Source organism: Melopsittacus undulatus, chromosome Z (assembly GCF_012275295.1).
Source record: "Melopsittacus undulatus isolate bMelUnd1 chromosome Z, bMelUnd1.mat.Z, whole genome shotgun sequence".
NCBI classification, from domain to species: Eukaryota; Metazoa; Chordata; class Aves; order Psittaciformes; family Psittaculidae; genus Melopsittacus; species Melopsittacus undulatus.
In genome coordinates, this window is record NC_047557.1 from 88318740 (window position 1) to 88345879 (window position 27140).

At 38.0% G+C, this 27140-nt stretch overlaps 1 protein-coding gene across 1 annotated transcript in view; it reads right to left on the reverse strand.

The window, feature by feature from the left end:
* Positions 1-14448: 14448 nt before the first annotated feature.
* TENT4B (terminal nucleotidyltransferase 4B) overlaps positions 14449-27140 on the reverse strand; it is a 42165-nt gene continuing 29473 nt past the window's right edge. The window contains exons 5-12 of the mRNA XM_034072973.1: positions 26855-26962; positions 23549-23677; positions 22075-22288; positions 21291-21417; positions 21078-21181; positions 19173-19360; positions 18434-18598; positions 14449-17125 (exon numbers count right to left, since the gene is read on the reverse strand). Coding sequence (XP_033928864.1) covers positions 16946-17125; positions 18434-18598; positions 19173-19360; positions 21078-21181; positions 21291-21417; positions 22075-22288; positions 23549-23677; positions 26855-26962 — 1215 coding nt within the window. The 3' untranslated portion in view covers positions 14449-16945. The remainder of the gene's footprint in view (positions 17126-18433; positions 18599-19172; positions 19361-21077; positions 21182-21290; positions 21418-22074; positions 22289-23548; positions 23678-26854; positions 26963-27140) is intronic.

The window sequence follows — 27140 nt, forward strand, 5'->3', positions numbered from 1 at the left end:
CAATAGTTATTTACAGTGACTTTCAAGTCGCTGGAGATAACAATGATAATTATTTTTATCATGAGATAAAATTGTTATAAAAATCCCAGTTTTTTGAAGACAGCATTTTTTTGCAGGTGAAAATGATGCTGTTTTTAAATAAGAGGAAATCAAATATCAATGTCTTTGCTGTTTTCAGAATGTAAAATATAAATTACATTTTCAGCAAACACAAGAAACTGGCTATTCATGAGGTACACCATAATGATCAAAGGAAGAAGCTGCACTTCCTTATTTTAATAACAGATGATCTAACTGCACAGTGGTTACAAACTATTTCACACTGTAACATCCTGTCAGTTTAGCAAATTATCATCTTGAAACTTTGCAGATGCTAGTTTAATAGCTTATCTCCCTATTTATGCAGTACTCAGTCTTTGAAAGAACCGGTTACCTCCTCAAAAGGTGCTCTAAAGAGACTGCATTTAAGAATTTGAATACTGTCTGCGCTCTAATTAGAGAGGAAAAGAGCGATCTTCGGCTCAGACACGTCCCAGTTTTCATCTAAATAACGTTTTCAGTTTAAATAAAAAGTAAAAAGACCTTAAATAAGGTCTGTAACTCCATTTTAATAATCTTTGGAACTACTTGTGAACACAGACGGTTCTCACACAGAGCATCAAATCCAGCCCAAAAGAGCAACAGCAACAAGTGAGCAGCTCAGACAGCGGCCAACGCATGCTCACTACTAGTGAATACGGATCTTTACACCTTGGTAAGGTAAAACAGCGCTGAGCCAGACAACTCTTTGTAACATAAGAGGACAACACTAATTCCATTGGCTATCTGCTCTTACAGATAATTATCCCAGGTTTATTTCAGAGGAAGATAAAACCCCCTCTGATTTACACAGAAAAATATTTCTACATATGCAAAGCCTTAAATGACACTTGCAATACAAAAGTTCTACAGATGCTTCGTGCAGTTGACCATCACATTTTATTAACCTAAAACTCCAAGCAAATACAGGTAGACAGGGTCCTGTTGCAGAAAGATAAAATGTAGCTTCGACACAAGATTGAGGGAGCTGTCGCTGGGTGAAGTATTTCAGCCCATATTTTACAGCCTTCCGAATGAATCAAAATCAGATTGAGTCATTTTGATAAATCCTATAATGTTAAATCAAAGTCAAAAAAGTAACCCAAGAATAACTCTAACAACTCAATTTAGAGTTTGGTTTTGTTTCTTTTGTTGTTTTGGTTTGTTTGGTGGGTTTTGTTTTTCTTTTTTTGTTTTGTGGGTGGGGGGGAATGCTGCTGTTGTGGTTTTGGGGTTTGTTGTTTTGTTTTGTTTTTTTTTAATTCCAGAGCAGATTTTTTTTTTTTTTAATTCAAGAGCAGCTAGCAATTACAGAATCATCCACATTAACAGAAGACAATGGTCATCTGTCTCCAGGCTAACAAATAAACTAATTAGCTCTCACCCAGGAGCTGCTCTATCACTTAGCACAAACCATGAGAACATAAATATCCACATACACTAGGGAACGAAGTAACTTCCTTGCTTACTCCTAATGGTGTTGACATTACCTTCATTAAGAAAAAAATTAAGGAGTTTAATGGCTGCCTTGCAAGAGCCTCCAGTGACCCTAATTGCTGTTAGTAATGACTCCTGGAAGCATAAATAACAAGCTATAATGGCCATTAGAAATCAGTATTGGCTTATTGTTCTCAGCGTTATTCCACATACTCCTAATTTTCTGTTCTACACTCTGAATAGGAAGAAACTGTCAAAGTGTTGGTAACTTCAGCAAATACTGGTTTTGGTGTCAATCGCTGCAAAGAAGATTATTTTTCTTTTTTAAAGTACTTAGTTCACTATACACACAAACATTCCATGAGTGCACTCTATCACAGGTCTTAACACAAACCTGAAATACATTCCTCTTCCACCTACAGAGAAGAGTACAAAAAATTCCAGATCAGGACTTCAACATTGGCAAGGTCAGGATACCTAAACAAACAAAACCCCCAACATGCACACAACCACACCATCTGCTCTTTGTTTATTTCTGACCTAGACATAATCATTAAACCCTTCTAGACACGCTCTCTTTCTCTCCTGGAATCCTCCTTGCTTAACAACTGTATTAAAAAAAAATAAATGTATATATATATATATCACTACATTATTCTTATTTACACTCAAAATATATAGTAACTCCTGAGTTTCTTTGTGTTTTTTGAGTTACTTTTCCTCTTTAGACACAGACAAATTCCTATCTCTCTCTCCTTTTTTATTTTTTTTTAATCTTAAAAGAAAAGAGGATGCCTTTTACTTTAAATAAAAAAAAAAGACCCCCACATCTTGGATCTTAGCACAAAGCAGTACAGTCATTAACACAAGTACTGTTACATCATATTACACAAGATGAAGAACTTTGCATCTTGCAGCACAGGACATTTTATTTCCTATAGTAAATCTCAACCACCTCAAAATCAAATCCAGTTTTCAGGTGCATTTGTGTGGATTTCCCCCACCTTGTATTTGCCCAGCACTTTGCACAACGTGGTCCTGGGCCACGACCAATGCACGTGAAAGAAGATATAAAACATATCTGATAGGAGCACAGCAGACCTCTGTGCTGGACCTATTTTAAAGTTTACACCACACATTTACGTTCCATGTCCAGAAAACGCTTTGAATGTGTCTTTGCCAGCCTTCAGCACTTCTGCTGACGACATCCTTGCTGGCCATAAAAGAAACCTCATGTTCAATGGACTTTAGCATGGTCCTGGACAGCTGGTGATGATATACCCCTGCTCTATGATACACTTTACCTACCACCGGCAAACAGAAGACCTAAGCAGTAACGCTGCACTCTGTGTATTAAAGCATTTTAATCCCTTCATTAGCACAGCGCACTCACGTGTTACAGAAATGCCGTAACATGTCCTGCCGAGGAGCGACCTACCTATTCAGCACTCAAAAAGACACAAACTACAGGTATTTAAAGTTTTCCCTTGAGAGCTAATCACTTCTTCGAACAATTTTAAGCATTATATCACTAAAGGAGCACTCAGTGCTTCGCGGAGTGGGCCCGTCGGGAGGGGAGTCCGGGGATTGCCGTTCGGCTGTTCGGATACCCGCGGATCCCCTGACGGTCCCACTCCGTGACAGCGAACTCCGACCCCCAAGCCTCCCCTCCCCAGGATCCCTTGCCCCGCCATCTCTCACCTGCAGCATGCGGAAAAGCAGCGGTACCGGCGGGGCAGCGGCCAAGGGCCGGGGCCAGTCCCTCAGCCTAATACCGCCTCCTCTTGAGGTGTCTCTGGGGCCCGCGGAGCCTCCCTGGCGTGGTGAGGGCGGGACGCTAGCGCGGCGGCAGCGCCCCTCCTGCCCCCTGGCGGGTGGTGGGACGGCCGCCGGTCCCCCTCAGAGGCGGCCATGAGGGACTGGGGACTCCGCCGCGCACACAAGAGGCCGGTATCGCCTCAGCCTCGCCCCTGACGATGGATTTTTAGCAGCAACACATGAAAGGGAACCCCTCTGCTGTGCTCCCCCTGGAGAGCCCCCGGGCAGGGTCTACAGCACCCCGTCCCTCACACGCTGTGAGGGTGTCCATGTCCACCCCATCCTGTTCACCCACGCTGTAAAGCTGCGGAAACAAACTTCTTACTGAAAACTTAGGAATAAGTTTAAGAAATAAAAGGTTTATTAAGAAATATAAAGATTCATAACCAGCTGTCAAAAACCAGGCCACTGTTGTGGTGCTTTTGGCATGGCCTCAACCTTCCCTCAGGCAAGCTGCACCGGCTGAGGAGGGACCTGACCCTCAGAGGCTATCCCATGGCACCAGCTTTCCATCCCTCCATTTACTTAGTGCTTTTTCACCCTCTCGGTATGTTTTGGGTGAGTTTCTAAAGATGCAGCAATGATTCCTCAGTGTATTGAGCCTTGAACATCTGGCCACTAATGCAGACCAAGCCCAGCTCCACCACACTTAAGTCCTACACAAAGGTCACTGTAGGCAGTAGAAACACTGGTTTCTGTAGTGTTTTGGATCAAGTTTAGCTGGGGGGGTGTTAGTCACCAGTGACCACACTCAGCCAGTGGCAGGCAGGCATGCGCTGGCTACCTACAGCTACAACCATGTGTTAGTCATCCATGGCCCTACCATGGCTGCAATCATAGGTTAGTAACTAAATACAGCCATTTTTATTTGTGCACTGCTAACCAGCTGGTGTTTGGGACACAGTAAGGCAGAGCCTTGTGCTTGAATTGACCCTCTTAGAGGGAGCTGCACTTCTGTGCATACACCACAAGCATGACAGCTTCATTTGACTCTAAGCTCCTGTTTGAACACAGTAAGCAAATAAGAAACATACTGAGACTGCCCAGCCACTAGAATGCTCTTGGGCTGTTAGGAATACAAATCTTGAAAAGGAATTTCAATCAAGTCTCAGCACTTTGGGACAAGTATATAAGGAAAACAGAGAAGAATCAGTTGTGTACCTGAGGTACAGGACAGGGCAGCAAGTGATCTGGACTCTGTTCCTCTGTTCCCTGTCCTGTGACACTTTCATGCACAGTCCTGAGCACGTTACTTAATGTTACCTAGGCCTTGCCATTCCTGTTTTGCACATTGTGTATCTGAAAAGAATTAGGAAATTATTGGAGAATTCAAATGGAAATGGTGAATAAGATATTCAGACTATTTCTTAGAGAAGAGAAAAAGGATTGTTCAGTAAAATAATTGTTAAAAGAATTCCTTGTCTTCACGGAAAGTTGGATTAGATAACAAGATTTAATAACTGCAGGAAATGGAAAATGCATTGTTCTGCTGAGATCATGAATGGAGTCGTTTCAGAACAGATGGACTCCATTTACTACTTCATCAAAATTTTGTGGACCTTCCGAGTACACAGATTGCTTAACATCATTTCTGTATACCCACAAATATTTGCTATCCCAAAGTAAGATCTGAAATTCCTGCATGATTCAATGCAACTGACATTGTAGGGATTTTTAATGGCAGCAGTTCCAAAACACTCCAAGTGCTCTATGTACACTGTTGTGCAGATTACTCTTAAACTACTGGTGATTATTATAACAGTTTCAGGAAAACAGATATAAAAGGAAAAAAGCAAAATATGAAGATTAATATCCATTTAATTGGCACATGCTATGTATAGTATTTGTTTTTCTGGTGCTAATTTTTGTCTCAACTGCAACGTAGCTGGAGTAGTCAGGGCTGTTTCCCACAACACAGATGCTACTACCCCTTGCTGGAGAGCTCTGACATTGCTGGAAGCCCTGCTCAATGCGACTGCCCAAGTGTAAGGTTCTGTCCTTGGTGAGAAGTGATGGCACTTAATTTGTCATTTTAATAGCCTATCTTTTTGAACCTACAGACTGATCTAAAACCAGTTTCCTATGTGTATGTGGTAGCTGCAAATGTCTGATTTTGTGAAAATGTAGCCCTTTATCAAACGTCCGTCTGAAATTATGTTGTCCAAATTAGAATGCAGTATCCCTAGATTTTTATCTGTCTCTGTCTTTTGTGAGACTGCTCTTCATAGACAAGCAAGTATTACTATTTTCAAGGTCAGCAATAATATACACATATGCAATGATACATACATATCAAATGTGCAAAACCAGAGTATTAAACACACAAATCTAATCTTCCCAAAGATTGAACTGGGTAACTGTATCATAAATAATACTAGATTTTTAGTTAAAATAAAACACTACACATTAACTGATAAAAATCTAATGAAATAAAATTCAAGCTATTTTCCAATCTTCTATTTAAATTATTTGTAGCTATGGTATTTATACCAAACCTACTTGCAGTGTCATTTACAAATGGAGTTACAGAGCATTACAGAAATCTGTTTTGTACAGTTCAGATGTGTGCTTCAAGTACCCAGTGCCATGAATCATTATGAAAGAGGGAAAACCCACTATTTTTAAAAGAAGCAGAAACAGAAAAGCATAGTAATCTTCAAGATTAGTTCTCATATGGAGGTTACATTTTCCTCTAGGTAAGTCATTGTAGGTCAAATCTGCCTTCAGTATACGCATGCTTGTACTATTCACAATAGTTACAAGGATGACAGCTCCTTCTAAACCATTTTATTTACGAAATGTTTGAACATTCAGGTTTTCAATGGCTCCCATAAATGAGCCAGCTAGGACTCAGAGGATGGTTGCTGAACAAACAAGTATGTGACAAAACCAAATCAGAAATATAACCTCAGAAAATATGAATAATTTGAAAAATAATATACAGTAGACTGTTTTGTGGGTTAGACATAATATAATCCTAAGTGGCATAATAATGTTAAATAGTATTTTTAAAATTAGCAGGTAGACTTTTGAGTATATTCACTCATTCCAAATATTCCTTTGACATCCTCCAGTACTGCAGCAGTTAGCATTTAGGAAAGCATGTTTTACCATGCTGCCTTTCTGCAGTCCCTTGTATCCAGAAACAATGACCAGGACAATCTTAACTTTTGCTTTTCTTCACTAGCTTCATGATTCTGATTGAGAGTCAGGAGTGAATGTTGTCTTTAATGAATGCTACAGTAGAAAGTATTAACAAGAACAATTTTTTTGTTTTGGATGAGATTTAACATCTATTTACCAGTGAGCATATGCACTCACATTACCCTCTTTGGCCACTGATCAATTTAGAGAATGAGATGCATAACTTCAGTAAAATATTTGCTATTTCCTGTAAATTTATGAGATCAAAGATCTCTAATAATAGAACAATCTCAAAGTGCTAGGAACTACAGGCTTAGGGAGGATGCAATATGAAACTATTTTGAGTTACCACCCTCATTTACAGGATAATATTAGAATCAATTGCTGAACAGCCTTGAGTTTATGCTATTAAATGCAGGCGTTTTATCCTGCATCAGCCAGACTAAAGAGAAGGTAGAATTTCACTGCTGTTACAGTTTGAATTTCTAGGCCTTCAGATCAATTGAACAAAGTTTTGGGAATCATTTGCTGCTTTTCTGTAAGCAAAGTAATAAATCCTATACATGTTTCTTTAGGGAAACGAAAAGCCATTCAGGTCTCTTGTCTTATTTGTTACTTCTTTAAAAGCTGCCCAAGAGTCTAACTGACTTGGAATGCTGATCATATTTTCTAGCATTCCAGATCTTGTGGAAGCCAGTGGGACTTAATTCTACAACAGTAATTTATCCAAAAAAAACTTCAAGCCCAGTGCAGACTCACAGCACTGTTACAGAAATTAGGATAAGTACCAACAGTCAAAAAAAGTATGTGACTGAGAAGCTAGCAGTCCATATTCTAGAGAAAATTAAGGATTTAGGAATTCTAATCCCACTACCTGCAGCTCTGCAGCCAGGGCCAGGAGATTGTGTTTGACTTCTTGGATTAAGAATCAGAAATATATCTCTAGCTGCTCTCCTACTCATGCTTAAAATTCTTTCTCAAGAGTGAGAACATGCAGTATGCCTTGAAAACTCAGTGGTTGGCTAATCACTTAGGCCTTCCACCTGTACTTAGAGGTGTGATTTGGACTGCACTAGGGGCTACTGCAGTCTATTTGAAACAGATCGGACTTGTTTCCAAATCATTCTGCATACTCAAGTTGACCTGTATTAAAGCAGAACTTTTTCTCCTATAAATTAAATTATTCTCCACAAGGCTGAGTGACAGAACACCTCTCTTCTGAAGACCTGTGGCTTCCTAGAAAGCTGTTAGATGGTCTTATCAAGAGGTCACTGTTTCTTTTTGTTAATTGGTAAGTTGCACAAGGGAAGAAAATAAATGAAATGAAGGCCACTTCCCTGTCAGGTATCATTACGCTGCAGGTGGGGTTTGTAACAAAATGGGAGACCTTATTGATTTAGAGAACACAGAAAGAACAGACTGTTTTATTTTCACAGTGAATGATGAAACTATTTAACTAACTGTTTTCAATTTGCACTTCCAGTATCTTTGTGTTAGTAGCCAGGAGGGCATATTGGAAAGAAAAGAATACTTTGAAAAAATCAGTAAGAAAAAAAATGGACCATGTATATTATTAGTGAAGGACACTTTTAGATAAATCAGAATAAAATTCTAGAACAGAAGGTTCTTAAAGATTCCACTAGAAAACATGGATCTATTAAAAAAGAAAAAAAAAAGAAAAAAAAATTCTGTTAAAGCAATTTTCAAAGTGTGCGGACAAACTTTATTTGGTTAAGTCAATGCTGTCCTCTTATATTGAAGTCAATGGAGTAAAAATTACTTACATTACCTGAAGATCTAGCCTTTCATATTAACTTATGGAAGCTCAAGGAAGTAGCTGAATTCTGAAAGATTATTTAGATTGCAATGGTGATTTTAAAAGAAACAATACAGAGCAAAAACACAGCCCTCCCTTTATTTTCCCTTATGCTGAGAAATGGAGTGTGTTTTCCTCCAAGTAGACTGGGTTTTCAAATAAACCAATACAACAACTACCCCAAAACTGAGTGGGACCAAGATGAAAAATCCTTTAGCTTCTTACTATTCTGATATCACAGTGCTCTGCTGCAGCAGTCATGTATGATATCATTTAATTGCTCAAAAGATCAATATCAAAAGCTACCCTGTTACCACCAGACATCATGAAGCTACTAAATATAGGATAAGATTGTAAGAGTCTGTCTTGCCCTGGCAGATCAAAGAGTGGGCAACTGGTTACACAGCTCATGAATGTGAAGATATTCCACTCACTGGGATCCATCCTTGGTGGGGTCTGTGGTACTAGAAGTCCTTCCCCATTCACAAGGAGCTGAAGGAAAGACTTCGAGCACTACCTTCTCCTTCATGCACCCCCCTCCAGGAAAGCACCACCTGTGCAGTCACTCTGTGGGTTAGTAGGTCTTCTGACATTGTAGCTGTGATTGTCTCCTAAACAAACCTGGAGTGAGAACAGGTCACTGTTAACAGGTGGCCTGTAACTCAGTAAGATGCCTGCATAGTTCTAGTTGCCTTACTGATATATATAAGCATTTGCTTTTGCCTACAAAAAGCTAAAAGTCTTTGAAGCTCTGAAATCAAGAGATTGAGAAAATACAGAGGAAAAAAACAGGGTAAATTGATCTCATGAAAATCAGTGGGAAAACTCCCCTTAAATTCAAGAGAACCAAGATTTTAGTGTTAATTATTAAGAGTAAGGCAAATAAGAAACCTCAAATTTGCAACTGTGAAGGTTTCTCTCCTTTGCAGTAAAATCTAAGAATTTTTAATGATATAGTAACATTAAAATTGAGTTCATACTCCATCTTCACTATTCATATATCATATTATTAACTCAAATCAGCTGGGAAGTGATTTATTGCAGGATAAGCATTGTCTAAGGCCTTAACATGTCCACATGATATTGGGCTGTACTTGTATTTTTCTGACAAAACTTCCAGGTGAATAGACTACAGAACAGGGGACAAGCTTAACTATCTTCTAACATGATTGTGTAAAAAAACAAATACTTGCTGTGCTAAACAGTAATCCACCCAGCTCATAAAATTAAGTCTTCACCAACAGCAGCAGCCAGCTCAGGCTACAGGAGAGCTGTGAGAGCCTGTGCATGCCAGATGAGGCACAAAGGTAGGAAAATGTATCAAAATTTAGCCACTGATGAGGATGCAAGACAAGAAATGAAAGTAAGTAACTTTCCAATAATGACATCAGAAAAGTAAACATCAATTGTTAATTGTAGTTTTCTGTTCTAAGCATCACCAGAACATTCAGACCCTCCCAAAATACAAGTACAGTAATTAGAGTTCACAGCTACTGGTTTTTGGGGACAGATTTTTATGTGCAAGTGTTGAGAACTTGAAAAAAGTATATAATACAGAAACTATAGAACTAGCTTTATGACTTGTTACTGTACTCTATTGCTTTTATTTTAAAAATACTCCTCTACAATCACCACTGTAATCTAAAATATTGCTTTATTCAGTAGAAGTGCACTAATGTCATTTGAAGATTTAGGGTTTGATTTAGTTGTTTTTTTCAATCAGACTACCCATGCATGGTGAAATTCCCAAACCAGCACTCTTTGTAACTGCCAAAGTTGGATTCCTTCCCTTTTATGTTAATGCTTCAGCTTCCAGATTCCTAAGTTCTGTGTTTGCCTGTACTCTCCAAGAAGTTTGTTCTGGTTTTGATAGGCCATCATGTGACTTTGTTCTGAAGTATTTAGAAGTACTTAGCTGATAAATACATTTCTGTAAAGCACCCTGTGTATGGAAGCAGGCCCAGGGAGCAAGAGCTGGCCATGGTGGTCTCTCGCCCCATTTGCTGGAAGAGGTGAAGGCCACCTGCCTGCACAGCCAGAGGTGCCAGGACAGCCCACTGCACCTGCTCCTGATCTAGTAGCTGGAACCACTCTTACCACCTTGGCTTTTGACCCTAATAGTGCTTAAATATTTTTTGTAAGCAATAAAATTCAGTTTTCTTAGCTATATCCTCAGAGTAGTGGGATACTGTGGGATGTAGGATGCACACTTGCAGGCAGTAGCTCAGCAGCATCAGTTAAGTTACTACAACCTGAAGGTGCTTTTGTCCGCATACAAACAAAATTATGAAACAGGAAGCTTCAAACTACTTTTAGTAGTTGGAGTATGTGGCTTAGACACTGCACAAAGTGATTCACAAGATGGCACCCATACCAGCTCAGAGATACTTGATGTTTTCAGCAATTAGATTGCTTTATTATGTTACCTTGATGGATAAAAGTTGGTATCATAACACAGATTTAGTAAGACACACTTTGGGGTGAATAAAGATATTACAGAAAAGATAACATTTTACAAGTTATTCCTCCCTTGCACTGTCAAAAACTTTGAGAATAAAAAGCAAACACGCTAGCACTGAACGAAGACAATATGAAAGATTTATAGCTGCTGCTGGGTGGGCCATTGATTTTTCTGACTGAGAACTGTCTTTTCACAGTTACTGATTACCAGGCAACCACAAGGGAGTTTGAGTCAAGACCCACTACAGTGAAGCAGAAAGTGGGGAAAAAAAAACAAACCAACAACACAATTTTAGTCAGTCCCTTACAGAGTCTAAGAATGCACATCAGTTTGGTTTGGAAATAGGCCACATGAGGAGGGAAATGCAAACAGCAACTATTAATGTGTATTTCACTTAAACCACATTATACTGTTTTTGTAAGACAGATGTGTCATCATACTCCTGGTGCTACAATCTGTTGTACACAAACCGGTAAGGTGGATTTGTTTGGGGATTTTCAGAAATGGGAGCTTTAAGTTGAGAAGAGATATTGTTGCATTACATTGCCAGGTGGCATAAAAAAGCAATTTGAACCAGGTTTATTTTCAGATTTCAGCGTCACCAAATCTGGTTCAGTAAATGAACTTTAGACCTGGGAAAATGCAGCTGAGAGCACAGATTACTTTCTCTAATAGCTATTCAGAAACACTTGATTGCTTAATGATATTTCAGCTCAAGAGTCAAACACTGCTTCATACATAAGCAAAAATAGTTTTATTTACCTGTATGAGAACATTTCTTTCTTTCTAAACAAGCAAAACACTCACCACTTTGCACACAGGGCTCCTCAGACTTCCTCTGCCACCACACAAAAGCATTCCTTACAAGCCAGCTCATACTCAGCCAAGTGGTTTCTTCCTCAGGTGTTTTGTATTATGGGAAATTAGCATTTCATTATACAGAAGGACTTGGGGAGGGTGGGGGAGAGACGGAGGAAATTAAAAAAATCAGCCTAGCACCCAAACATCACAGATTTGCACAGAAACAAGCTTCAAATATGGCTGTATGGGGGCTACAGGAACATATTTTTACTTCACACAACTCAGATCATGAGGGTTATATGTTTTTATTTTTTCTTTAAAAAACAGCTGTATCAGCAGGAAATATTCTTTTTTTTTAAGTGTTACCAATCTCCATCCCTTTTCTGCTTCACTATAGCTCTTTGGCCTAGATTTGATAAATTACATACTTGCCACCAAATCTTTGAGCCACAGAAAACAAAGGGTAGCCTCAGAGCTAAAAAGGGATCAGAAGACTCATTTCATCAAGCTTAAGATATCAAGAGCCATCAAGGGTTAAAAGAATATCTTTTGAAAGACTCCTAGCAAGAGAGAGCAGAAAAAAGACATGCCATAATCAGTCTAATTGCCTACAAACAACTGCTTTTTAAACCGGGTGCAGAATGAAGAAACCTCCACATACTTCAATAGTGAGCAGACTCACTACTCTGGTCATTCTGTATCTGATAAGTAATGTCAGAGCAAGCTGGCTCATCATAAGACCTGCAGCACCTCATTGTTTGTACACCTTGGAAGGCAGAAAGACAGCGTTCCTCCAAAGGGCTTTTATGAGGAAGATCGCTAGGATTTCTTCATCTTTCCTTACTTGTGATTTTCAGGATCCCATCAACTTCTACCAATTAATTTACAACAACAACAACAACAAAAGATCCACATTCCTTCCTCTCCACCCTCCCCATTTCATACATGTCCAAGTTCCCTGCTGGTTGCACTGCTACAGGAAGGAGCAAATGAGAATAAGCAGTTTTAAAGCTGGCTACTGCCAAGAGAGGCCTTCTGAATTGTACAGTCAAGGTGTCTGTCAAAGGCACTCAACTTCTGTTACAAGTTTTTGGAGTCCACAAATTGGTAAAATGGTCATGGTGAGGAAATCAGTAAACAGACCAAGAATTAAAATCAAAGCTGTTCAAAACTGACTAATTAAATTTTAATCAAAATGCAGATTAATTTGGTCTAGCACTACTACGCTCAAATGCACAAGTAACAGCCACCTTCTGGCTCTTGTATTCCTATTTCAAGTAGATACCTGACACAAACTTTGGGCTTGTAAAGACTAATTAAGGCCATTTGAATTTTAATTCTTGTGTTACTCAGAGCATTGCCCATTAAGTAACTTGCAAAGGATTCAGTATTGGGTAGGTTCTCTGAGATCACCTCTAACATCCTAATAACCAACCTTTAAAAATTAGATGATTAGGCTCAGAGCAAATTACTACGGGGAAGAGCCAAGTAACTGGCACAGCAAAATCTACAACCGTGAGGTAATTAAGCACCATGAGAACTGCAAAGCTGTTTTCAACTTATACATGAAACCATGAATATGTATATGTCAACTGATGGTAAATGACTCATGGAAATACAGGCAAGACATATTTACATTTAAGTCACTGCACCTGGAAAACATTTTTGAGCAAAACTTGTGGAAACACTACAAAGCAGCTAGAAAACTAAGCTCTCAAATTCCGCACTTTCAAGACAGTTTCAAGACATGGTAGACTTGATTCTTCAAAAACTTTTTTGCATCATTAAGCAAAAGAATAGAGTTCTAGGAGTCAGCAGAATAGATAATCGCTACGTTTTTCACTTCAACACTAATTACATACTCTTTTTTGTTACAGGCCCCATATAGGTAAATATATTCCCTTCTTGAATAAGTACATACTTTGTAATCTGCTATAGATTTTACTCCTCAGAAAATAAAGCTGGAATCACACATTCAGTTTTAACATCTACCATGAATTTTAACATCCATCAAGATGTTGAATGGCTGGCTTGCCTTTATTTGCAATGCATTTTCAAGATGACACTACTTTCCAGCCAGTTGCTCATATTATATTTAGGATGCAATCATGATGACTCCAGATGTAAAATGGGAAAGGTCCATTTTGAAAGTACATAAGAGAGTTCCCACCAGCCATTGGACTACTCTTTTCTAAGGATTAAGTTCTTGGAAAACACGTTTATTATAAACATTCAAAATCTGAGCTGTAAGTTCTGAGGAAGCTGCACAGAAAATGGAGGTTAGTAAACAGAATCCCGTCATGTCCCACAAACAGGAAAGTTTCCTTTTACTTCAGCTTCTCTTCTGGTATAAGGTAGAAGACAGACAAAAAAATAATAAGTAATATACATCTTTTAACTATAAACACCATTTCAACTGTTTTTTAAGGAAAAAAACCTTTAACAAATCAAACAAATGTCAAAAAGCAAGACATATAAAGATTTAAGCGTATTTATCAATTTCAGACAGTCTTTGGTAGACTACTAATGGCAAGACTACACGTGTAGCCTGCTCTTTCCACACACAGTGCTGTGGAGGAAAAACAGGTTAAGTGTCAAGAATGGTGATAAACTGCAGTAGTTAGATTAAACATTTATTTTTCATATATTCACAAAATCTTCACAAAAGTATTGAAACTCAAAAAGGAATTAGACTTGAGTCAAATACAGAGATGAAATGTACAAGACAAATGAGCAGGCAAACTAAAAGGTCTTGAAAGTATTTTACTTCAGATTGAAAAATGAACAGTTCAACTGTTCTGTTTAAATAAAGATTTGCAAGATATACAGTATTTTATGAATACAATGCTGGTCACTTGAGGCAATGTAAAATACCTCAACTTTTCCTTCATGCTTTTTTTTTTTTTCCTTTTTTTTCTTTTTTCTTTTTTTTTCTTTTAGAAAGGTACTGTTTACCAAAAAGAAACTTGAGCAGTCCAGGAAAAGCTATTTTCCATTAAATTTATGAAAAACCATAAATTGAGGCAAACCTAAGATTCCCAATGGAATCAAGATTATCTTCCCGCTACCACCACCTTAAAATTATCACATGCTTATTGGAACACTAATATCTGCACCCTAAGAGTACATTTGCTTTCAACGATGAGGGTGATACTTTTAAAAACACTTCAGTGTGGTAAATGCGATACAGATCTTTGCAAGTATTAAGTTTTGGAACAGTTTTGCTAATAGCAGCTAACAATACTGGATTAATATAATTTATAAATAATTGTTCCCTAAGTGGTGAACATAGGTCTACACATTCACAAGAATCTAAACCAAAATAAATACTGTGATTATGCGTAATGTGGTACAACTTTTACTACTTCCTATAAGACAAAAGCTCAACATCTGGTGGATAAAATTATCTGATCAAATTAAAATATGAATCTAAAAATTAAGAGAAAAAAACCCCAACCACTGTCAAATTAACATCACTTAAGCTTAGTGTCTGAGTAAATGCTATGACTTTCCTATTTTCTGAATTTTCATTTTTGAAGTAAAATAAAGTTTCCTTTTTGAAGTAAGACACTTTAACACATTGAAAATATTTATTAATTTAAGTGATTACATCAGTTCTGGTCTTATTTTAGCATTATTTTACTTTAAAATCACTGCACTCATTAGTGCCCATTAAAGATCAGGTTGGTCTGTAGTATTCTGTAAATGTGTATTAAAAAATGTTTCTAAAAGCTAATAGTATGTTTTATGAGAGCATCATCTCCAGAACAGCTGCATTAAATACAGCCATATCTGCCAATTGCAGACCTTCTTCTTTAAAGAATTATGTAAAAGTAAATGCCACTTAACTTCCCTGCACTAAAGTGTCCCAGCTCCTGTCCCAGGCTATGCCTGTGTGTGAGGGTAATTACACATTTCATTTGCATTCATGGCATCAGAGTTATTGCAACCTAGACATGTAATGCAACTGAACCAGACAAACGCAGAATTGAAATTAAATGGTAGCTAGCTCAACAAGAACTACTATGAGATATGAAAAGTTTGGGTCTTTAAGGCAGTACTAAATATATTTTATTATTTGAAGTCATTTTGGCTTTTTAAATAATTAAGTGTAAATATAAAAATGTCTAAGAGGGGAGTGAGAAAAAAATACTTTAATTGTGAAATTTACTTAAAGCTTCAACAGTTATCATCTCCTACAGGAATTAGCAAAAATATAAAAGACAAAAAAACTCAGATCTGGAAGGGGGAGGGAAGGCACAAACAAAGAGGCATGGGATTAAAGCAGCCCAGGAATGCAAACGTCTATAACAAATCTAGTTCTGTCATTTGTGGTTTTTTTAAACAAACAAACAAAAATTAAATAAACCAATCACCATCAACAACCAAACAACCCCTCCCCCCAAGGGGCTTTATATTTCTTAAAAAAATGAAAGGGTTGGGTAGAGATCACTAAAGGGAGGAAGAGAAGGATGCAACCATAAAATCCCATTGCCTGAAATGATGGCACTCTAGAAAACAAGGTGAAGGTTACTTCTCAGAGATGACAAGTCCAGTGCCTACACAAAGTACACGTACACTTTATGCAAATGAAAAACTTCATTTGCCACCATAAGCCTTTCTTGCAGAGAAACAGCTTTTGCAGATCAAATGTTCTATTAAATCTTAAATGGCAAGAAAAGAAATTCTGAGCAATATAACTAGTAATGTCTCTTTATATGGATGTTAAGATGACAATTCAGACTATTTTCCAAACTAATCCTGAGAAAAATTCATGTTTACAATTTAAACAGTAATGTTATGTAAAAAGTATTAACAAATCCACTATTACAAATGTCAGTTTTCCTATGGTCATCTATATATACACAATAAAATGGTAAGTATATGCAAAAATAACTAAAAAATCATGCACAAATTACTTTCACCTTTAAAGGCTGGGTTTCCCTCAAAATAAATTTTTTTTGCTTTTTTTTCCTATTTTTTGTGTTTTATTTGTTTGTTACCACCCCCTAGACACACTGAGTACTACCTCTACAGGTCAGCATGAGCTGATGGGAAATACATTTATTTTACATTCAAGCTTTTATATCCTAAATGACCCTGTTGTAGCATATGACTTATCAAATGAGCAGCCTTTTCCTCTTTTTTTATGTTTTTCTTTTTAATTTTTTTCTTTTCTTTTTTTTTTGTTCGTTTTGTTTTGTTTTTCAACATTTTTTGCAGTGATCAATCTTCATGATCCATTCCGTGGCGAGCTGGGAAAAAAAAAATGCAGTTGCTAATCAATGTCTGAACAGTCTGAAGCTCCGGAAAAGATTCAAGGAGTCATTATCAAACTATCCTGTAGCATGAGATCATTGCACACAGAAGAACAGTCATAAAATAGGCAACTATCTACAAAGGTCTGAAAGGGCTGCATCCCTCTTGTGTTTCCTCTTTTTGCCGTGGAAGAACGGATGGTGTGATTTGCTGCCTTGATGTTGTTTGTTTGTGACTGAGGTACTGTGGCCTGAGTTTGTTGGACCTTGGAAGCCTTTGTTAGAAGAGCGAAATAATCGGGCAGATCCATGCTGTAAAAGAAAGAGAACATGGTAAACCAGTGCTAAAAGGAAATAAAGCGTGGCAACTATACAACCCTATTTTGGGATAATGAGGACTTTAATTCATGAAAGCACTAAACTTGAAACAACTCATACGGCAAAAGAAGCCAGGCCATTTCTGCCAGGACAGCAGCACAGTACCATGAATCTTTCACTTTAGTGGCTGCACACAGATGTTCATCCCTAGACCCGACACCATACAGGTCAAGAAAGGAGAGCAGAGCACTTCGAATTGTGAAAAGGGCAGAATTGTTTTATTGCTCCTATTTTGCAACTATCCAAAAAGTGTTTTATGGAAGCAGAAAATCACAATCCAAGGTGACAGATGAAAAATGCTGAAATCTCATCTTCTGTGCAAAATTAAAACAAGAATCTTTTAAGGCCAGGACTAACTTTATACCACATCTTTTTACATATGTAGAGTAACTCTGATCGTGCATTTTCACATTCCAGCACCAGAATTAGCTCTGTGTAGTCACACATACATTCATGGTATATCAAAGGCCAGTTTGTAAACTTGGTACTAGCTAGACTGTCAGCAAGTAGGAGGAAAGTTTCCAGCATTACTTTTTTGGAGCAGTATTCGAGATGATTCCAGACTATGTTCCATGTATTAAAGAAGTCCTAAATATTTAAAAAAGTATAAAAATTTAAACTGCATATATCCAAAGTATGTTCTATATAGAGGCATATAGTATTTCTAGATTACTGACTTGTAACTCCTCAAAATGAGAAACCCCTTAAACGCATAAACTCTGGTAGTTCTCATCGTAAAGATATTTGTCTTTAGGGGCTAACAAGAGGGAATTTCATGTATCAGCAAGCAGTCTTCATCTCCCTTAATGAAAGACAGTTCAGCAAGTACCAAAAGCTAACAGAGCTGTCATAGTTTGTAACATAATTTTACTGTTTTTCACTAAGTGTAGGCAAGTGTCTTTAGTATTCAAATTCTGCAGTCAAGACTGGACTAATGTGCTTTCTGCACAAAAGGAAATGGGTACAGCACAGCTGTATACTGCTGTTAACACCAGGTTTCCCAAAATAAAGTCAATCTGATTTCATCTGGTTCAAGGCTGGTAAAGCCACTGTTGCAAACTCCTCTGTGTAAGCTAAACAGAGAACCAGGTGATTTTAGATACAATCAGTGTTCAGAGCTTTTTACTGGGGTGATGGGGAGGTGAAAACTGCAGTGTTTCCTTTCAAGAACAAGCTACTCTTCCATGAAGGACATGTACTGTTCAACTGATTTATACAGTTGTTTCCAAAGGTTGCACAAACCTGAGATTTGTTCGTGTTGCTGGAAGTATTGGCTGTTTGGCTATTTTGTGTTTTCCCACTTGACTGGGAGGATTCCAGTGACACTTCTTGTGACACCACTCTGTTTGTGGCAGACTGGCGACAACTCAACTGTTTAGAGGTTTTGCAAGGTGTTCCATCAGAATCCTTCAGGAAAATGGAAAGTGTTAGTGAGGTTTTTAAGTGAGTTTTTCTATTAGTGAGTTTTCCCGTAAAAATATAGCAGTGGACAAAACTTCAAATGTGTTTATTTTATTATAAATTAAAATTCTTTAAATTCAGAATTTTTATAGAGTAAAATGGGCATATTTTAAAATGTATTGATGCATGATTCTGATTTTAGAATTTAGCACTTTTTTTTTTTAAACAGGATTCCCAGAAACTGTAAAGGTTTTGGGGTTTGGGTATTTTTCAGCATATGGCTTAGGACTACCAGTCTTGGTTTTTTTAAACACAGTTTTCCCAGAGAAAAGAAGGCTATAGTAACTTTATATATACTGTATTCACTTTTTACGTGTTGTGTCAAAAACACACTGCAACCTACATGTGTAGAAATTGCATAGGAGGTAACATCTTATGCAAGTTACGATTCTGGATGTCATAACTGACTGGGATTCCAAACTTACAAATGTATTCTGTGGAAGCACAGATCAGGAAAAAAACAAAACCCAAAGAAACTACAAAAAAAAAAGCCTGAAATCAGAAAACCACCAGTACTTACTACATCACTGGAGCTGGACAATGTAGAGGATGATGATGATAAAGGACCTGATGAAGAATTTGAAGAATGTTTACTAAGTGTTTCTGAAGTTTTATTTCTAGGTTTTGACAGTGCTTCATTCTCTTCAGCAAGATTATTGTTGCATTTGTCTAGTTGCTGGTTATCTACTATCAAGGTTACTCCATTACCTATCAAAAACAAAACAGAAGCATCACCACACAATAACTGCTAAAATATGATGTTTTTCTTCTTTTTAATATATCCTTTCGGGTATTAGACATATCTATTATACCCAGCAGGACATGTACAGGCATCTGCACATGTGCATACTTGTAATACATGCAGACACATGTTTGTGTATATGTACTGCATGCAGCAAGCCAACAACTCGCAGAAGGTGTGGTGGTTTCCCAAAATCCATTCATGTACACTGTGAAAACCACCAAGCACTACCTATAGTTGAAGCTGGAAATAAGAGAGCTAAGACATGTAAGAAGATAGTAACAAAGTTCAGATGTGCTACTTAATGAGATTGATTCCAACACACTTCAACAGCACTCAGATAGCTAGGTTTAAATTCCATTGCTAAGAGACCAACACTGAGCAGCTCCCATTTTATTTCTGCTGAAGCTGCTAGGATCATAAGAACTTCAAATAAGTCTGGTTGCTTTGCATGATAACCTACCCTGAAAATATGAGACACAGAACTCTCATATCTCACTAACTTCTACCTTAATTTAAAAAAGAATCAGAACTTAAACGTAAACTAAATCTACAAGATGATCACTGTAACTGCCACCATTATTTTCCCGATATAAGGTTATTTTATTAATGTTTTATCTCACAAAAGACTCCCAGGAGTTACCTCTAATTTACATAGCATATATTTGCTGCCTCACTAGCTGTGTTTGCATACAGAGGTTAATATATAGATCATATCAGGTAGCCAAGCATTACTCTGTAGCTTGTGGGACTGAACAAGGGTTGGCTGCCATGACCAGGTTGTGTGGCAGTGCCATAAGGGTCTGCAAACTGATAAAACACAAGAGGTCCAGGAGCACATTCAATTTTACAAGGACAGTGATGGAAATCACTAACAAAAGCTTTAAAAACAAACAAAATTCCATCCTAACGACCTGGTAGTTGCGTCATCTTCACTCCTTAACCCCTAACAAGGGAACACTTCTAGAAGGCAGCATTCTAAAATTAACTGGAGAGTATTAGCATTAATTTTAATTCAAAAACTTTCAGACAGCAGATACACCTACACCAAAAGAGGCTGGCAACTGGCTGGTGAAATCAGAAGATGGGCAATGCAAATAAAGATGATTTTAAAGGACATTATCAGCAAGTCCTTCAGCTAGACTTTATGTTTTTCCATTTGTTAGTAACAGGAATCATGATGGATATTTCAGGATTTTTTTGTTTAAAAGACTGATTCCACTTATGTGGCCAACCCTGGTTTAAATATTGCTTCCATACACATAGAGTATGTTAAGTTTTAAAATGAAAAAAAGAATAAGAGGGTTGAGATTTAGATTTAAGCCAGCGTTCCCAGTAAGTCTTTTAAAAACCCTGTCAACCTTTAAAGGAGAAAGGAATTGTGACAATAATGATGCGTAATTTGAATTGGAAGTTTTTCAGAAGTCTCCTATTGCAAGTCCAGCAATCTTTACAGACCTCTATGCTGGCCACATCTACTGCAAAAGAATAAAGATAGACGTGGCATGGCCTTTCTACTCTTGTACAAATCTACATCTTCTGGACCAGAACAAAACAAAAAGCAGAAAAGTGTATTCATGTTAAGATACATGCGCTGCCTTATAAGAGGCAAAAGCAACAACAGAATCTGATCAAAGCATGCAGGAAGCTTCCCAGTATCAGCCATGCTTAGTCAAAACTCACCGTTACACGAAGACTCTGTCCTACTCTGCATTCCCCACTGCTTTGATATCCAGTCTCTGTATGTGGCCACCTCTTGCGTTACTCTAATTATTCTACCTAAAATACTGTAAACGAGGAAAATAAAAAAAAAACAACCCAAAACCATCAGCACAATTTTTAGACACACAGAAATATAAGCAATTAACAACTGAGATTTAGACTCATAAAATTTACCTTTCCGTTTCGTTGTTAGGATAATATTTAGCTATTGGGGAAACTGCATGGCTCAAAACAACATAGGCATAATCAAAAGCCTGTTTCACTTGCATGGCACCATAGGAGCTCCTCCCAACATCATTACCTTAAAGTAAGAATAGAATTAAATAAAAAAGTAAGATTGAAACTGCGGTTATCTCCTTTCAGACAGGAGACAAATTGCCCTTACTTCCCAACTCACTGCAGTTACCTCTTGTAGAATAAGATTAGTGGAGCATAACTAGTTGAAAGAGCTTAAAGACCTATAGAAATTTACATGCACAGAAGTTCAAAATAGCAGTTCTCTGGGTCAAAGTGCAATACATAAATAAAAAAATAAGCAACCATAAAACCCTGTACTGTTTATATTACACATGTAACAGGACTGTCCGGGATGTCATTTTTCTAGATCAGAAATATGGTAACTCTCTTCTCTGAACAGCACTTGACTCACCATTCCAGAAGACACCCCACTGAAGCCAACAATCAACCTTAACATAAAGGTAACAGTACAGAATGAAGCCACTATGCATTTATGGAGCACTGACTGCAGCACAGGCATGCTCTGGGGTGACACTGTTACTTCTACTAGGAGCACGTCTTAAAGAACACTGTTGTTTTCTGCGTCCATCTTGTGTTCAAAGACATGAATGAGGTGTTTGTTTGTTTTTTTTGGTGGCCACTCTACTATTCTTGAATTTCTCTGCATTAAGCATTCCCTTGATTTTTTCTTAGCATGTTAAGTGTTGGTTTATGAGGATACCTGGCTGTAACGGATCTTCAATATACAACATCGACGGCCTGTAGCCATCCAGCATGCTTTTTTGCACTTCATCCTTGGCGACGTAGGAGCCACCATCCTTTATTCGGATTCCAGTCTTCAGATAATTGAAGTGACGTCCATATAATTCAAAAAACTCTATTAAAAGAACACCATAGTTGGCATTCGGCATACAGGCATCTTCCCTGGGATGCAGCTATTAAGAAGAGGGGAAAAAATCATTTTCTTCAGACTTTAAGTTTCAAGTGCCTTTAAGTGCCTTTGCTTTGTCACAACAAGCATGTCTAAAAACAGTAAAAAATAATAAAACCAGAATATATAAAACAAACTTGTCTAAGTACACTATTTTCCTTGATAAAGCAGTATTAAATCTTTAAGACAAGATGCTACCAAATCTTTCATAAATTAATTACCTCCTAAAAATAAGGCTGTCAAGTATTAATGTTTTTGTATTTGAACTTTCAGTTCAGTAAGTGAACGTCCAGCACTAACAGCAGGGTTCTTGTAAAAAACAAATGTATTTGCACTTCACAGACCTGGATTTGCAATACAAATACAGGCGTTAACGTTCACAGCTATAGAAATTATCCCCTCTGCTGTTAGGTATGCAACCTGATGGATTATGAACAAAACCCCTTCATAATTTTAACTGATAAAAAACTTGACTGCTTTTTTTTGCAGAGCAAATGGAGATGCTATTAGACAATACAAGAAAAAAATGGGGATGGGAGAGATTTTGGTTTCTTTCAAAAAGATAAGCCTGTGCTCTTCATTTCTTTCATGCTTGGCAGGCAACTGCACTAGCACTCAGCAAACACCAAACTCCAGCTCAAGGCTCAGGTTTAAAAGTAACTACAATCTGGAAAGTACAGATATACACATGTACACATGAAGTTACACAATAACATTTAATACAAGAAAAAGAACAAGGCCAATAAAGTCAGAACTCAGCTACTTCATATTTCTACAATATTTTTCTCCCATGGGCACAACAATATAGATTTAGCTCTTGCATTTTGTCCTCTTAGACATAAAGTTGTAAAACATGTGTATTTGGTATTGGTTTAAAAACCTAGGCAAGCTAGCAAAATTCTGCTACTAACTTGTTAAAGCACACCCAGAGTGTTAGATCTGGAAAACAAGGGTTATAAAGGACAGATGCATCTAACAGTAATCTGCTTGAACCAGCTTGCTCCAAATAAATCCTACAATGGTCAAGTTATTTTACCATGAATGTATGCCTGGTACTGATAGACCAATGGATGTTCCAAACACCTCTAATACCGGAAGTGCCAGTATGGGAAAAACAAGGCGGTGAAATGTGTCTATTTTTAAAAAAAAAAAGAGGGTGCAAAACCAGGATAGCATAGATGATTAAACTGAAGGGTTGAACAAATTCTTTCTTAATGTTATATCTTTTTGCTCCAATGGCATCAACAGATTTCATGAAGCTTACCTGAAGAAAGCTGACAGCCATTAAAAAAAGGCTATAAGAACCGATCCCCCCTGTAAATACTTCATTAAGGTCCCTCTGCAATAGGAACTGTTTCAATACTAAAACTAGATACGGTAACACAGGGTATTTCTGAAAGAGAAAAGCAAAGGTGTTAGGATACTGATGCATATATACAACTGCTACTAAGAAAGCATATTGAAGCTATCTGTTACACTACATCTCAAAGCTAAGTGTAATTCTGATTTATCATTTTTAGTATCGGGGAGAAGCCAGGTGGTCATTACAAGTATTTTACCTCTTTAACGCCAGTGGCAGACATCAGCAACAGAAAAAAAGTTACTACTACTCATAAAATCAGAATGATTTTGTTAAGATTATATGAATATATTTGATTTTCTCAAATGGAATTGAAAAGGAAAGCAAAGGAAGAACTGTGGCGATATCTATGTCTGTAGCAAAACCTTCCTGCCACAACCATGCTGATATCCCATAGTGGGCAGGAACTTCTGTTCTGCAAATTCGTCAGAAGCCCAGAATTCAAAACAGTTCTTCAAAATTACTACACCCAGATAACACTTTTGGAGGAGTCAAATACTTACCTTCGGGTACCTGGTCCTTCAATAGGTTTGTCAGCATGGATTTCCTTAGAGATGTGCATACGCTGCACATGCGGAGAACATGGACCTTTTGGGCAGCAGGGGAGGCTGGGGCTATGCCTGCACTCTGAACACCCCCTCACAAGGGAGGGGAAAAAGAAGCTCAATAATATCACTCCTGTTAGCAACACAGAGCTAAGAAGTTCTTTACTTTCAGGAAAGAGATGTGGATCATGGTATCTGTGATTGCAAAAGATTAAAGGGAAATTGGGAATTTCTCAAAGAACAAATCTGCACAAGTCTTACAGAGAGTATCAGGAGCCCTATGTAACTGAAGATCCAAGATCAGTTTTTGAACTATTAAGAACTTAAAGAGTCACAAGCTGGGGTGTTGACTATACCTGTATATTCAGAGATGGGATTTTTCTTAGGAAACTGCAAACCCTTAATTAAGGCTTCAGCCATCTCAAACTTTCCAAATAAAATGGATTAACAGAAATAAGCATTTCCAAAGGTAATACTGAGCACGACACCTCCATTAGGTAATTCAAAGTAATGTGGGACAAAATAGACCCAAGAAAATACCCTGCAAGTGTTTAATAGAGAGATCCTCAAGAACACCACTATCAGTATGTGCCAGAGCTGAGTGCCACCTCTGCCCATGTGTGGGCCACCTGTCACACATGCTCAAAGCCAGCTCTGGTGTGGCACAATGGCATGGCCTTGGCTTGGGCTGCTGCGAAAACAGCTCTGTGGAAAGCCTCTTTGGGAATCCCTCCACCTCACTCATCCCTCCACCAGCTGCTTTTCATCTCTGCTGTTCCCCTGGTGTCTGCCTGAGCCATACTGCTGTGCACTGATGCTGATCCTGACCCTAATGACTGACCTAGTGTTCTTAGCCTCAACCTCCTCACTGGAAAACTGTCTACCAGCCACTGACCACCCTCTGAGCTGACCCCAGGTACTGTCACCAGACCTGCTCTGCTCCTCAGGTACCATGGGCTGCACTCCTGCCCCATTTCTGCCCAGCTGCCACTCACAGCTCCCACTCCCTCCTCAGGGGCACAGCCTGCTCTTACCATGCCCTGACCCAAGGCCAAAGGATCTCTAATGAGTTGCAAATAACCCAGGCAAAAGGAACACACTAACACATTTCTCTTGTTAAGCACACAAAAATGCTTTCAGATTCTTAAGAGAAGGCTACCTCCTCTCTTGAAACGAAGAGGCACATAGAATATTTTGGGCACGCAGACAGGGCCCTATGGACTTACCTAAGAAGAAATGTATGTGCAGAATGTAACAGAAATACAGCCCCTGTGTTGTGGCAGAAAACCAAATACAGATTGCCTGTCCACCAGAAGGCAATGCAACAACTCACAGAATGTAAAAACTGAAGTTAGCTACCAAGTTCCAGGCATGTATCCTAAGACAGAGAGAACCTGGAAATCTTCTTTCCCCAACAAGAAGCTACATAGCACAAAACTATCAGTCTTGACTTTGCAGTAAAAGGTTGGCCAACACAATCAAATTCTGTCCATCACAGAGATACTGAGAGAAGGAAGGTCTGTGGACCCACCCCACCCTCTTACTCTGAACATGGGTGCCAGAGGCCTCATCACTGCAAGGCTTACATACGAGCACACAGGTAAGACTATGCAGACAAGAACTCGGACTATTCTACTGAAACTAAGGACAGAGGTTTTTCTCCTGTGTCCTTCTACATGTTAAAGAAATAGATGCTGTAAGAAGCAAACTGAGCTACTCTCATACTTGCTTCTAATCATACATAAAAGAACTGAAGATTAACAAGTTGAAGGCTGTACATTCAACTCATTACCAACTGAAAATCCCCCCCCATTTAGAAGACATCTTGCTACTCAATTACATTATTAAAGTAGATGTACATGGTTGCTAGCCCTTAAGACTGAAAGAGAAGTAACTGCTTTATCCAGATGCATAGAGTTTTATGAAGGAGTTTTACATGTTCAGCTACTGAAAGTTTCGATTCTCCTGCTGTCATTAGTTTGGTTAAAAAACCCAAAGTTAGTAGTAGAACAGTAATACCTACACACTGAAGGAAGACTGAACTGCACTTCATCCCCCTACACAGAACATGAAAATCCAAGAGAGACTTTCTACTGCTTCTGTATTTGCTACAGTGTCACTATACACTGAATAGCGGAAGGGAAGTAAAACAGTGTGATGATCCTTCAAAACTTCAAATAAAAAAGCACATTAATGCTTATACAATGACCGTGTATACTAAGCAGAAATAACTGTAATGTATCTGTGATACATGTATTAGTGACTCCCTGAATAATGACTTACCAAATTTAACTTATTCTACTTTATCAGCATTTGTATGCTGAAATAATATTAATTCCATAACAAGACTATTCCTCCTTTCTCAGCAATGCATGGTTATTACTAATTTTAAGTTAAATGAACCACAGTTAGAGCAGAACGTTTAAGACAGGTATTAGTGTGTTTTCTTTAGTCACTGTACCATTAAAACTTCTCAATATTTCATACATTACTATCTTCATGCCTTTCAGGGCAAAATATCTAAAACCTAAGAACATCACAGAGTAGCAGCAGACCACAAAAATAACAGTGAAAGTGTATCACTAATCAGGATGCAGTCAAAGTAAAACATAAAATCAAGTTATCAAATATTCAGCTCTGCAATTCTATTACAGTGTTGCCTAACCTTGATAAAATCTTTGATGAGCTGGGCTGCTTTAACCCCATTCTGTACATTAAAGCTTATATCAACTTTTACTTCAGTGAAGGAATCTGTCAGTTTAATAATGGGTACCTGCAAAAGAAAAACAGGTTAAGTCAACACAGATTTCCAAGACACATTTGGTTTCATTCATACTTATATGCACCAGTAAAACTGAAACATTTTATGACGTTGTGGAGAGAAATCAGGACTCCTGTCTATTTATGAAGTTGCTCTCTTTGCCAATCTGTTTACATCAACTTTGCTTTTC